Genomic DNA, 11,763 nt, shown 5'->3' with positions numbered 1-11,763 from the left:
GCGGGAGGGCTTGGGGCCACTCTGCCTTTTCCAGCTAAGGGTGGGTGATCCCTCTGCATCTTTCTCAAACCTGAAAAAAAAAAAGGAGCTTGAGTGGTGGTGCCTCACCCTTCTCAGCTGCAGGGAGATTCCCTCTGTGGATGGAAATTACCCACCCTGCAAGCAGAAGTAGGTCTTAGAGCAGGAGAAGCCCGGGCAGCTTTTACAGCCTCCCCCAGCTCAGCAGGCTGGTCGGGACCCCAGCTGTTACGGTGGTGAGGTGACACTCCAGCTTTCCTCAGCCAGATGCCAAACTGGAATTGCTTTGACTGAAAACGCTCATTTTCACCTCAGTAAGTATGCTGCAGCTTCCACCCTCCCGTGGGCTTGGGCTTCTGCACAGAGTCCTCCCTGGGCCTGTGCCCTGTTACTGTCCTACTTTGCAGAAGAGACTCCACCTGCTTTTTCTGGAGAAGCTTTTTAATGTGCAGACAACACTGTTGTCCGCCACCACCCAGCCCTGTTTTCTGCCAGCCCCTCTCCCTTTGCTTGGGGCCCTCCCCTCGCAGGGTCCCTAAATCCCTTCATTTTGAGTAGTTCCTGTTGGTCAGGGCCTCCTGGGGCTCTGCTGGGCTTCAGGGAGGGCTGATGGCAGAGGGGGCCAGGCACAACTGCTCCTGCCCCAGCCACTGCCCGCCCTCGTGGCCTGGTCCGAGGCAAGGCCAGCGTGAGGAGCCTCCGTGGGGCCAGCGCAGGCTGAGCGGAGACCTGAGCCTGATGCTGGCAGGAGCCAGCGCAGAAACGGGGTCATAATTATCACTTGGCAGAAATTAAGGACTAAATCTAGTCCTGGCCCTGTCAAAAAAACAAAGCCAAAGCCCAGCACTCTCCCAAGATGCAGTTTATTTACAAACCCACCAGATAAAGGAAAGTAAGAATCTAGTGTCATTTCATGAGTAGTTTGTGCTCACAGACAAGCGCTTTCAGTAGAAAGTCACAGACTCCATATCCAGAGCCACCACCACAAAGCAGCAATTCTCCGCTCCCGACCTGCGTCCCCGCTGCCACCGCAGGGCCAGGAGGACGAGTTAAGTCTCCCTGAGCCAGCTCCAACCTGAACCCCGTCCTGAGCTACAACGGTGCCAAAATATACACAGTAATTTACAGCTTTTTGGTTAACAGTAAAAATAATCTCAAGACTAAAATGACAGCATGAAACATTCTTGTTTAAGGGAGAGGCGGTTTTTGTCTGCTCCCAGAGGAGACAAGGCCCATCCCCGAAGGCTGTTACAGTGGTAACAGGCCGGTGCAGTCGGGCACCTCTTGTCAACACCCCACACGCCAGTGCCGGGGAGGTGGGACGAGGCTGATGCCGGTTCCCCCATCCCAGCCCTGGCTCCAGGTCAGAGGAACTTGCCCAAGCGCTTCAGGGTTTGCCAGCCCTCTCCCAGACAGAGGCGAGCCCTTGGCTGGCACAGAGGGATGTCCTACCCCTGCTCCCCTACAGTGATGAGTCCCTCACCGGCCCCACTTGCACCCGCAGTGCCACCAGCCCTCATGGACCAAAGCCACCCCACAAGGGTTGACTCTTCCCCACAGCTACGGCAGGGGACACGCTCACGCACCCAGGCAGCTGCTGGCCCACAGGGCAGCACGCGAGGGGCTGCGGGCCAGGCTGCTCCCCCCGGCACCGGGGGGGAGGCAGGGCTGAGGCAAGCAGAAGATGGGGTGGCAGAGCTGGGCAAGGCTGGGAGGGGGCACTCGTTTTTTTTGTGGCCAGAACACACTTGTCCCTTTGCAGCATCACCCTCAACCATCACCTCCCTGGGGTCTGCAGCCTCTCTCACTGCTGCCGTCTGTCCCAAGTGGCCTGGCAACCCCCCGAGGGGGATTCTGTCACAGATACAAGTGGGTGGGGTGGGGGAGGGCAGGGGGTGAGACACGATGGGGGTGGGGGAGAGGAGTGTGCGCCATTGAGAAGGTTCCCCAGGATGGGGCAGGGTGGGGGTCACCCATCAATGTCCCAGCTGAAGAGATGGTGCTTCACGAGCATGTCCTGCACCCCTTCCTTCAGTGGCTTCTTCTCCTTCTCCTGCAGGACGACACAGAGACCCTGGGTCAGTGCACTGCACCCAGAAACGGGGAGGTTGCGTCTGCGGGCAGAGCCCCAGCACGTCGAGGTCTCCAGCCCTCTGCGCTTCCCACCTCGGCGCAGCTGAACCAGGGAGAGGCCCTGCGGTTTGGAGAGCACCGGGGAAGGGAGGGGCCCGCCATTTCCCTCTGCCCCAGCTGGGCAGGGGCAGGCGGCACCCTCTGCCAGCACTGCCACACGGCTCCCTGCGCAGCCTGCCCGGGCAGGGAAAGCGGCCCCATCCACAGCCTCTGGAGCCAGCGCAGGAGGAGGCAGAGGATGGGCCGGAGCACAAAGCTGGGAAAGGGAGGTGGTAAGTGAAGCCCGTGGCTGAAAGAATGAGAGATGCCACCTACTCACCTCCCTCTTTATTGGCAGCTCCCAGTCCTGAGAAAGGCTGAAGGCAAATTTGCAGAGGACTCTGCAATGGAAGAGAATGACGGTAACACACACACCGCACACCCACCCAGATCACACCCCCAGCCTGTGCCCACAACTGCCGTCCCCAGGCACACAATTCCACCAGCTCCTCCGCCTGCCCTGGCATGCCACTAAGCTTACGAGGATGGAAATCCTTGTTGGTGTTGAAAGGGCAGCACCAGCCACTCATCCCTTGTTTCCCCCTCCTCTTTGGGCTTCGCATCCTGCCAGGCCCAGGCTGGAAAGAGAAACTTGAAGATGTGACTCAAGTGCAACCCCTACAGAGCCTGACACAGCAGCGCAGGGAGGCACGGGCAGCCCGGGGCTCTGCGAGACCGCAGACAGCCGTGGCTGAGGACCGCACGCAGCTGGCAATGGGGGGCTGCGAGTCCTCTCCAGAAAGCAGACTCCCGCCAGCAGCACCTCAAAGTTTCTGCACCCCTCTCTCTCTGCACCCCTCTCTCTCTCCCTCTCCCTGAAGTGAGAGAGCTGACCTGACCCCATGCACAAGTACAGCACGGGGATGGCACGCAGAGCACCATCGCTGGACCTGGCTCTAAACAGGGGCTGTAGGCACAGCCTCAACACAGCCCTGGGACAGAGATGCAGAGCTCAGACCTCCCGGTAACAGCCCCATCCGTCCTTCAGGCTCAGGGTAAACTCCTGCGTGGGGGTCTCCTCCGGCTCCTGCAGCAGGGAGGGAGCTGAGGCCCTCTACAGGAAACTGGCTGGGAGAAATATGGCATGAGCCACTGCTCCTGTTCCCCACGAACCCGGGCCCAGCCATGAACCGGCCCCACTTGGTCCTTCGGCTGTGCTGAACGAGCATTGCCCCTGTGCTGCGAGAAAGCAGCCACGGGACACCGCAGCACAGAGTTGGAGGGGACTCCCTCCCATTCAGCAGCAGCACAAGAACAGGGCACCCCAAGGTGTGTACACACAGGTCTGCCCCCTGCTACAGACGCTCCCACTGGGGCCAGAGGCAGCTGAGTGGTACGGACAAAAGCCAATTCCCACAGGATGGCAGCAGCAGGGCTGGAGTGGCGGTGGTGGTGGTGGAGGGGTTGTTCTGTGGCTTCCTGGGACTGGATTTGGCTTTGCAGAGCGCAGGAGGGCCAGGGGCACACAGCGGGGATGTGCGCCCTGGGCTCCAAGGGATCTGCTTTGTGCGAGCTCAGTCACGTTCAGCCCCTGACACCACTCCCTTGCTCATCCAGGAGTCATCCAGTGAGTGACTCCTTCCTGGCCAGCAACAGCCAAACCATCTCCCTAGCACGTTCCCTGTTCCCTGCTTGGACTCAGGGTGGCTGGCAGAGAACCTGGAGAGCAGAGGGGTGGAAAAGGCAGTCTCTCTCCATCAGAGTAGGTGCAGGGGCACAGCAGGAGGTTGCTGGCAGGCAGAGACTGCCCACTTGTCACAACAGCTCCCCAGAAGCCAAGCTCTGCTCTTGATCAGGCAGGCACAGTGCATCGCATTAAACTGTCTAGACAGTTGCTGCTGCCTCAGCACACAGAAGGAAATCTCGGCAGCGGGGATGTCTGGGCAGCCCGTGCTGCTACTCACTGGAGAGGGTCCAAAGCCAGCCACAGTGAGGGCCACCTCCTGCAGGGAAAGAGGAAATCCACTCCAGACCCTGGCAAGGTCCATGGGGACAGACTCACCTCAGCTCACATTTGATCTGCACCCAGCCGGGACTGCGCAGGAACGACCAGGGATGGAACCACTTCTCCACAGTCTGCAGGCTTGAGCACAGCACCTCTAGCCACAAATGCAGCACCTGCTCGCTGCAGCGATGGGATGGAGGCATGTTACTCGGCTGAAGCCAGGGAAAGAAGCCCCCCATCCCTTTGGAATAGTCTATTCTCAGCCCAAGCCTTGATCCCAGCCCACAGTTCTGTCCCCAGTGGGAACGGGATAACCCAGTAAACCTGTGGGAGCCACTCCATGCCCCGACAGCTACTTATTCTAGGCAGGAGTCAGGCCAGCGTGATGAATAAGAAAGGAACAGGTCCCGCTCAGTGGCTGCAGTGAGTGGGAGAAAAAGAGCCTTTGGCCTAAGGTAGATTGAAACAACTGCTGCCCTCGAGCCCGCTCCGCCCCCACCCGGGCTCCTCACACCCCCGGCCCTGCCTGAGGGTGTCAGGACCGGACGACTCACTTGAGTCCAACGCAGATGAGGGAACGAAGCTTCACGTCCATCTGTGCATGTGCAGCATCGTGCGTCATGTTCACAGCCTGAACCGCCTGCAGGGTGGAAGAAGTGGTTACCACCTTCTCAGCTCAGCCTCAGGCTGGGCTGGGCACCCATTTCAGCAACACAGTCCAATGCTGCCCTCCCCAGAGCCCCCCACCCTCTCCCAGTGGCACTTACTAGCATCAGAGGAGCCAAGCCTTCCTGATGGCTTTGCTTTCTGCCTTTGCCCAGGCACGCCAGGCACCTAATGGCTTCCCATCAGGGAAGCTCTGGGAGACTCTCAAGCATCTCCCTAGAGAAGGGCATCACCCTCCAGCAGCCTCCATGGGAAACTTCCCCACATTAGAAGCTGGGCTCTGGCTGGGCTGGGGGCAGCACTCACCCGGTAAAGCAGCTCCTCTGGAGTGAGGACTTTTCCGTCTTCATCAAGCCTGCAAAGATCACAGCAGAGAGCTAGCGAGCTCCAGAGCCACCCTGGGCAGAAGCAGGCCCTCCCCCCTCCATGCCCCAACAGCTGTCTTGCTACTGCTGAGCCCACAGGTGGTCCTGCACCCGTGAGAGAGCAAGATACAGCCCCAGAAGCAAACACAGGAGTGCAAGGAAGGGGGAAGAGCCACTGCCAGCCCCAAATCAGCACGGGCACAGCAGCCTGCTGACACCACACCCACAGGAGGATGGGGCAGACCATGACCCTTCCCAAGGTGCAGAGCAGCAGTTTGGTGAGCACGCAGGAGCAAGGCACAGACCCAGCCTCTTGGTGTGAATAAAGCAGCCTCACCTGTAAGTCTTGCAGAGCACAAGGCGAGAATACACAGAGTCAAAGTCCCGTTCCACTTCCCGGCTTGCAGCCTAGTAAGGCAGAGGGACAGTCAGTACACTCTGCCCTACAGCCCCCTCTGGCAACACTGCCCCACCAAGGGAACTGAGACATCTCACCTCTTCAATGAACAGCCAGGGGTGGCAGGGCCCCCCCAGCAGAGATGGCTTCTTCAATCCATGTTCAAATATGGACTTCAAGGCTGGACACAGTGTCCCTCGCACCAAGTCCGTCACCCCTTCCGTGACTGAGTCATCTCCAGCGATCGAGTACTGAGGAACACGAAGAGCCAGCTCTCAGCATGCAAGTAAGGGGGCAGAGCATGGAGGTGGTTCGCTCACCTACAGCTTCTACAGCTTCTCTTCGAACACCTCCTCCACTCCCAGGTGCCCACCAGCCTCCTTGTCTTAACCCCTTATGCTCTTGCTGACTCTTGCATAAGGCACCATGTTCAGTGCTGCTCCCCTAGAATTTTGCTGGGACACCAGGACCTTTGTGCCCAGGTGCTGCCCAGGAGACCACACAGGTGACTTCAGCACCATCCTGGCAGCGTCAAGCATGTAAGAACTGCTGCGGCTTGGTGTGATGCTGACTGAGCCAAGGTAAGAAGGACTTGCATTGAGGGTTTCTGGGACTCTGTAAAGCTGATAAAAGTCAAGGCAAATGGGGGCAGATTGGAAACTCTCAGGTCAGCTGGTACACCACTCCAAGGGATCACCCTGACACGCTGTTAGCATGAAGGATATTCCAAAATCAGGATGAGTGGGATCCTCTCTATTTCCACAGCTGGGAGAAGAACTGCTCAGTAGTGCTGCGTGTGTTTATACGCAGAGAGGTGACGCGCATCTAAGGAACCAGCCCTGAGAAAGGGGTGAGGAAGCAAGCGAGATGTCAATAGTGACATCTCTCATGGGGCTTCTCTTGGGGGTCTCAGGTCAGCCTTTGAGCCCTTCCTCACTCTCCAAATGCTGAGGAGGAGCGGGAGAACAGGGCCTCCTCCACTTCCCCTGAAAACTGCCTAGGCCAACAGCTGATGACATTTGTCTCCTACCCGTTACCCCAGCCTCGGGACCACATTGAGGTATCTGCTCTAGATAGGTGGCATCTCACCACTGCTGATTTTGAGAGGAACTGAAACAGAGTGCCCCCCTGGGCACAGCTGCTTGGGCAGAATCCACAACCACAAAGCATGAGCAAGATCCACAGGCACAGCCTCAAAGGAGGAAGAGAGCAGCAGGGAGCAGGCAGAAACACTGCCCACAGGAGGATCCTGCTGCGTACCTGCCTGGTACCTTCTCAGCTTTCCCAAAGCTCATCTCCAGGGCCCTTGCAAGCCCAGGCATCACACTCAGCTACCCCCTGCACCCCTGCAGCCCTCTGGGGCCCTCATTCTCCACTTGATCACAGCAGGAAGTTGAGCAAACAGGCTTAGGAAGAGATAAGCTGCCTGATCACATCACTAAGCGCTCAACAGCCAGACAGAGCAAACAGGCTCAGGAGGGAAATCCATGGCTCTTTTCAACTATGTTTTTTCAGTTATGATATGACTCTTTCTTTTGTTGTGGTTTTTTTTTTTTTTTTTTTTTTTAATTACCTCTTTACTCCGCTCATCCAAGATCTCCACAAATTTTGCAGGAAACCAACCTACAAAGAGTGGACAAAGACATAGACTCTGAGAAACCCCTACACAGAAAAGACCAGAGCTCACTGGAAGCCGAGAATAAACGAGAGTTCATAGGGTCCAACCCCAAAGAAGGAAACAAGCAGCCTCAAAAATCACAAGAATTAAGGCAACTGCAAGAGGAAGCCAATTACAGGACACTGCCCACAAGCAGCCGAGATGACATGCACCCAACCACCCTGTGCCAAGAGAAGGATGGAGCCTAAAGTTGCTGTTTGCAAGAAGTAAGCAGGTAGCTGCACCACTGCTCTCAGACCCTGCTTTAACATTCTCCTTGGCTCTGGCAGATGCTCTGGGTAACTGGCAGAGCCTTTGCTGCAAACATGCCGGAGCGGTTGCTGTGGATGAATGGATGCTCCACATCTGGCCCCACTCTCCCCAGTGCAACCCATCCTGCTCTCACCTCTCAGTCCATTCAGCTCTCCCACCCAACAGTGCTCATCCTTCTGGGAAATTATCTGAAAAACAGGGAGTAGAAAACACTGGTTGAAGAGAGCGCAGTGCCGGGAGGGCTACAGCTGCCCGGCTGTGTGTGCACAACGAGGAACTGCTTTCTTTCCAACTGTTTCGCCAACGTTCTCTTCTCATGCGTCCCACGGCTTTCAAGGGCAAAAAAAGCTACTGCGAACACAACGCTATCCCTGTTTCCCCCAATTTCACATGGGACACCCACAGCTAAAATACAAATGGATGCTGTTACAGTCTTACCACAGCTTAGTGCGCAGTGTTAAACCAGGACCCAAGTTGGACCAAATCAATGTTTTGCTTATCTGTATGGCAGCCAGGAAAGAGACTCTGTGGTTGCATTGAGAACGACCCACAAGACAACACTCACAGGAACAAACTGTCTCATCCCCAGGCAGCCCCCAGAAACACCATCTGCTTCCCTTGGACTCCTAACTGGGCTCTGAGCTGATCTCCTCCTCTCTTTCCCTGCAGAAGAGGCAGTGCAGCGTCCCAGACAAGTTGGGTCTGCATGGCCCTGCTCTGGTCCCTGACGCACCGTAATGATGTCATTCTTGCGAAAGCCCAGCTCATCGTCATCGTGGCGCTCAAAGTCCAGTAGTGCCTTGGCTCGTCGTCGTCGGTTGCGGGAACAGGCCACATAGTTCTCGTGGTCCCGCTGGTGGCTTTCCATGCTGTAGTCTGGAGTCAGATCCTAGCATGCATGTGGATGAAGAACAAAGAGGAATGAAAAGCAACAGATGATTCCCAGCTAATCTGCCAAAGCTTGCATGCCCCCGTTCCCAAATCTTTTCCTTCTCCTTCCCAAACCTTTTCTTTCTCTAGCAGGCAGACCACCTCTCAGCATAGACCTCCTCCAACCAGGGATGGATTGAGCAACCCTCACCCTCCACCCATTACGTTTGGCATGTTCTTCCTTGAGCCCACATTCAGGAGCATTTGAACAGCCCTGTCCTATGGCGGACACTCAACACTCATGCGTGGAGGACACAGCAGTGCAGACCCAGGTGCTCCCACTCACAATGCTGCAGTTTTTGGGATCCACACACTGGAAGTGCCGTGCCACCTGGAGAATGGCCTCACGCAGGTCAGCCACTAGTTCCGTCTGTTTGATGTTCTTGGCTTTCAGTGCCTCCAGATCGTCATCCCCTGGGGCAGCCCACACAGCCAGGGGGAAGGGGAGGAAAGGAAAACAAGTATGAGGTATTTATTTTTTTGTTAACATTAGAAATCATTGATTCTGCAGAAATAAAAAAAAAGCCTGGCATTAGAAGTGCCTACCCGAAGGCTGTTACTTACTGCAAATCTATTCAATAATGTAAACAACCAATACCAATTTCACTGTCTCAAATTTTAAGGAGCTGGTATTTCAAACCACATATGGAACTGGAAGATATCATCTTTGATCTGTCTGGACAACTCAGTATACCACAGTACCACATACTACTTTAGAGAAGTGTCTACACAGTATATAGACAGCTGAATGGTGGGACACAAAACTAGGGAACTTTCAAAAATTCTCTTCAACTGAAATTCTCTTGAAACTGAAACAGCTTTTGGTTGAAGTACTTCTGATTTTTGCATACCTCGCAGGCTGAGAGTATACTCTTCACTGAGTCTTGAAAAAGATGCGAAAAACCAAGACAGCCCACTTTCCTGTGTCAGTCTGGAAGTCAGAGTCATGACAGAAAAGCCACCACATACTTAAGACCTCGACTTCCCTAAGAGCAAGTTTTCAAAGGTTTTGGGTCTACAGAAGTGGTCGTAAGTACAAAGAAAAAAGTTACCAAAGCATCTTTCAACTGTCACTAATTCCCCAGGAGTTTTGACAGCCTATCACTATTAATTTATGCAGAGAGATACCTAATGGGATGGATTCTTTATACAGTTAATGTATCTGAATGCCTTAAAAATTAGGTACGTGATGTTTGGGAACAATGAACCATTTGCTTTTTTTTCTAAAAAAATTCAGTTCGTTTTAAATTGAAAGTGTATTTCTTACACCTGTTTTTGCTCTCCCTATAATATAGTGAAGAGGTGGTAGCTTGATTAACAAAATCAATATTTAAAACAACGTATTTTTCACACTGACTCCAACTTTTATACACAGCTTTTATGCAAGACCCAAGTAAATCATTGGCTAGCAAATTAGTACTCTGCTTATCTTCAAACAGCATTATAGAAACCAATATGAATAAAGTATGGCCCCAGCTACACAGCTGCTGCAACAGCTATGTATACATGAAGCTTCTGCGTATTGAAAAGTGATTAACAGTATCTTTTAATCACAAGGGATCCTAATTAAAATACTAAAACTTTAGGAACATTAACAGAAGAACAAAATTAGATTTAAAATTATTTTTTACAATTGTCTTCTATTTGCTAAATTAAATTATTAGAGAATCAGACACAAAGAGCTTAAGAGAAAAGTGAACTTTGCTTCTGGACTAGAAAAACTTTAGGGCATACTTACTCCCAGTCCAAGCAATGAAAATTAACAAAACCTCCTCCTCAGTGGCCAGGGGTAGGAAATAGAGCATGTAAGAAGTCTCACTACAGATTCACAGATACAAAGACTGTAAATAGATAGGTGATCACGCAGACGGTGGGGATTCCCAGAAATTTCACGTTGCTAAAACAGAATGTGAGTAAATAAGAAACTACTCAACCACAGCCACGCTAGCTCTGTGGGCTGCCCTCATTTACATAGGTCACTGATTCCTCCTGTCATCATTCAGTTCCTTCTGGCCAAAATACCGTGCTCTTCCCTCTGCACTCAGATCCATCCCACCCAAACACAAGGAGGAGATACAAGAAGGAAGTTCAACAACCTTTCACCTTAGAACATACATAATACAGAGGAAAGAAACAGGGGTTTCCATCAGATGCACCTCACTGCACCCACCACGCCTGCACGTATGTTTCTAAAACAGGAAACCAGTGTGGGACCAGCCACGTGTGAGGAGGCTCTATTCTGGGCCTGCAAAGACTGACTAGCTGCACGATGGTGCAAAGGAGGACTAGGTCTCCTGCATTTCCTTCTTGCAATCCCTATCCAACAGGAAAAGGGCAACACGCACATCTTGTTCTCCACCAAACTACCTTTCGCTGTTTCTTCTTTCTACTCCTTCATTAGAAATCTGGCCCAACTCCTTGAATCTCAGCTAGAGAAAGCCCTGGCCAACCTGATCTACCATGAGCAGGGGTCTGGCTTTGAGCAGGAGAGGTTGGAGTACAAACACTAGAGGTCCCTTCCAAACAGGGCTCCTGTGATTCTACGACTCCCATCCAAGTCACTACTAAATCTGCATTCACTCTAAGGAAGAAGAATTAACTTCTGGGTAAGTTCTTACTCTCAACCCAGACAAGGGCTAGGTACCAGCTCTACACAGTAACTATCGCAGGCAGCAGACTTCACGGTTAAGGTCGTTTGCCAGTTCCCAGTATAAGGCAAATTTATCACATCCAAGCTCTCCTTCCCCTCACTTGGGATGAATTTTTCCATTCTGGTCATCTGCTGCAGGATGATAACTTCTCTATTTTAACGAACGTTTTAATTACTAAAAATATTAGTTAAAAACCATGCCAATCGCTGTACAGAAATCCCACTAAAATGAAAAAAACCCCACCATCAATTATCTCAGTTCTACCATTGATACATTTTGAAGGTTGAACCTATAATTTATCTTTGTGCATGGGTATAACTCACTATCGCTTCCATAAAGCCGCTCAAACTTGGTCAAGGAAACTACCTGAGGCACAAGAAAGATGTGTTTGGCAGCTAAGTTCCCTGCAGGTTCAGTCTGCACTGACTGTATGATAACACTACATATAAGAGGTCTGAGTTAAGCTTGCACAAGCAACCTTCCTGCATTTCTTCACTTCTGCATGCTTGACTTTACAGCTTTGTCGGTCTTCTACCATAACTTTTATATGTAATGCTGTATGTGCTTGTAGCAAGCCTGTGACAATATATCAGCTTCCTGGAGAACACCAGAAATGCTCTTCTCTGGAAAGATGCACTTTTAGATTTATTCAGGCCATTTCAACCACAGTAGGAACACTATTTGAACCC

At 52.8% G+C, this 11,763-nt stretch overlaps 1 protein-coding gene across 2 annotated transcripts in view; it reads right to left on the bottom strand.

The window, feature by feature from the left end:
• Positions 1 to 32: 32 nt before the first annotated feature.
• SGSM3 (small G protein signaling modulator 3) overlaps positions 33 to 11,763 on the bottom strand; it is a 32,351-nt gene continuing 20,620 nt past the window's right edge. For both annotated transcript variants that reach the window (XM_054219722.1, XM_054219731.1), the window contains exons 12-22: positions 8,710 to 8,837; positions 8,227 to 8,382; positions 7,627 to 7,681; positions 7,137 to 7,186; positions 5,662 to 5,814; positions 5,504 to 5,574; positions 5,108 to 5,156; positions 4,690 to 4,775; positions 4,193 to 4,315; positions 2,471 to 2,531; positions 33 to 2,071 (exon numbers count right to left, since the gene is read on the bottom strand). In XM_054219722.1, coding sequence (XP_054075697.1) covers positions 1,988 to 2,071; positions 2,471 to 2,531; positions 4,193 to 4,315; positions 4,690 to 4,775; positions 5,108 to 5,156; positions 5,504 to 5,574; positions 5,662 to 5,814; positions 7,137 to 7,186; positions 7,627 to 7,681; positions 8,227 to 8,382; positions 8,710 to 8,837 — 1,016 coding nt within the window. In that variant the 3' untranslated portion in view covers positions 33 to 1,987. The remainder of the gene's footprint in view (positions 2,072 to 2,470; positions 2,532 to 4,192; positions 4,316 to 4,689; positions 4,776 to 5,107; positions 5,157 to 5,503; positions 5,575 to 5,661; positions 5,815 to 7,136; positions 7,187 to 7,626; positions 7,682 to 8,226; positions 8,383 to 8,709; positions 8,838 to 11,763) is intronic.

The sequence above is a fragment of the Rissa tridactyla genome, chromosome 1, assembly GCF_028500815.1.
Source record: "Rissa tridactyla isolate bRisTri1 chromosome 1, bRisTri1.patW.cur.20221130, whole genome shotgun sequence".
Lineage (NCBI taxonomy): Eukaryota > Metazoa > Chordata > Aves > Charadriiformes > Laridae > Rissa > Rissa tridactyla.
This window is presented reverse-complemented; position numbering and strand designations above follow the sequence as displayed.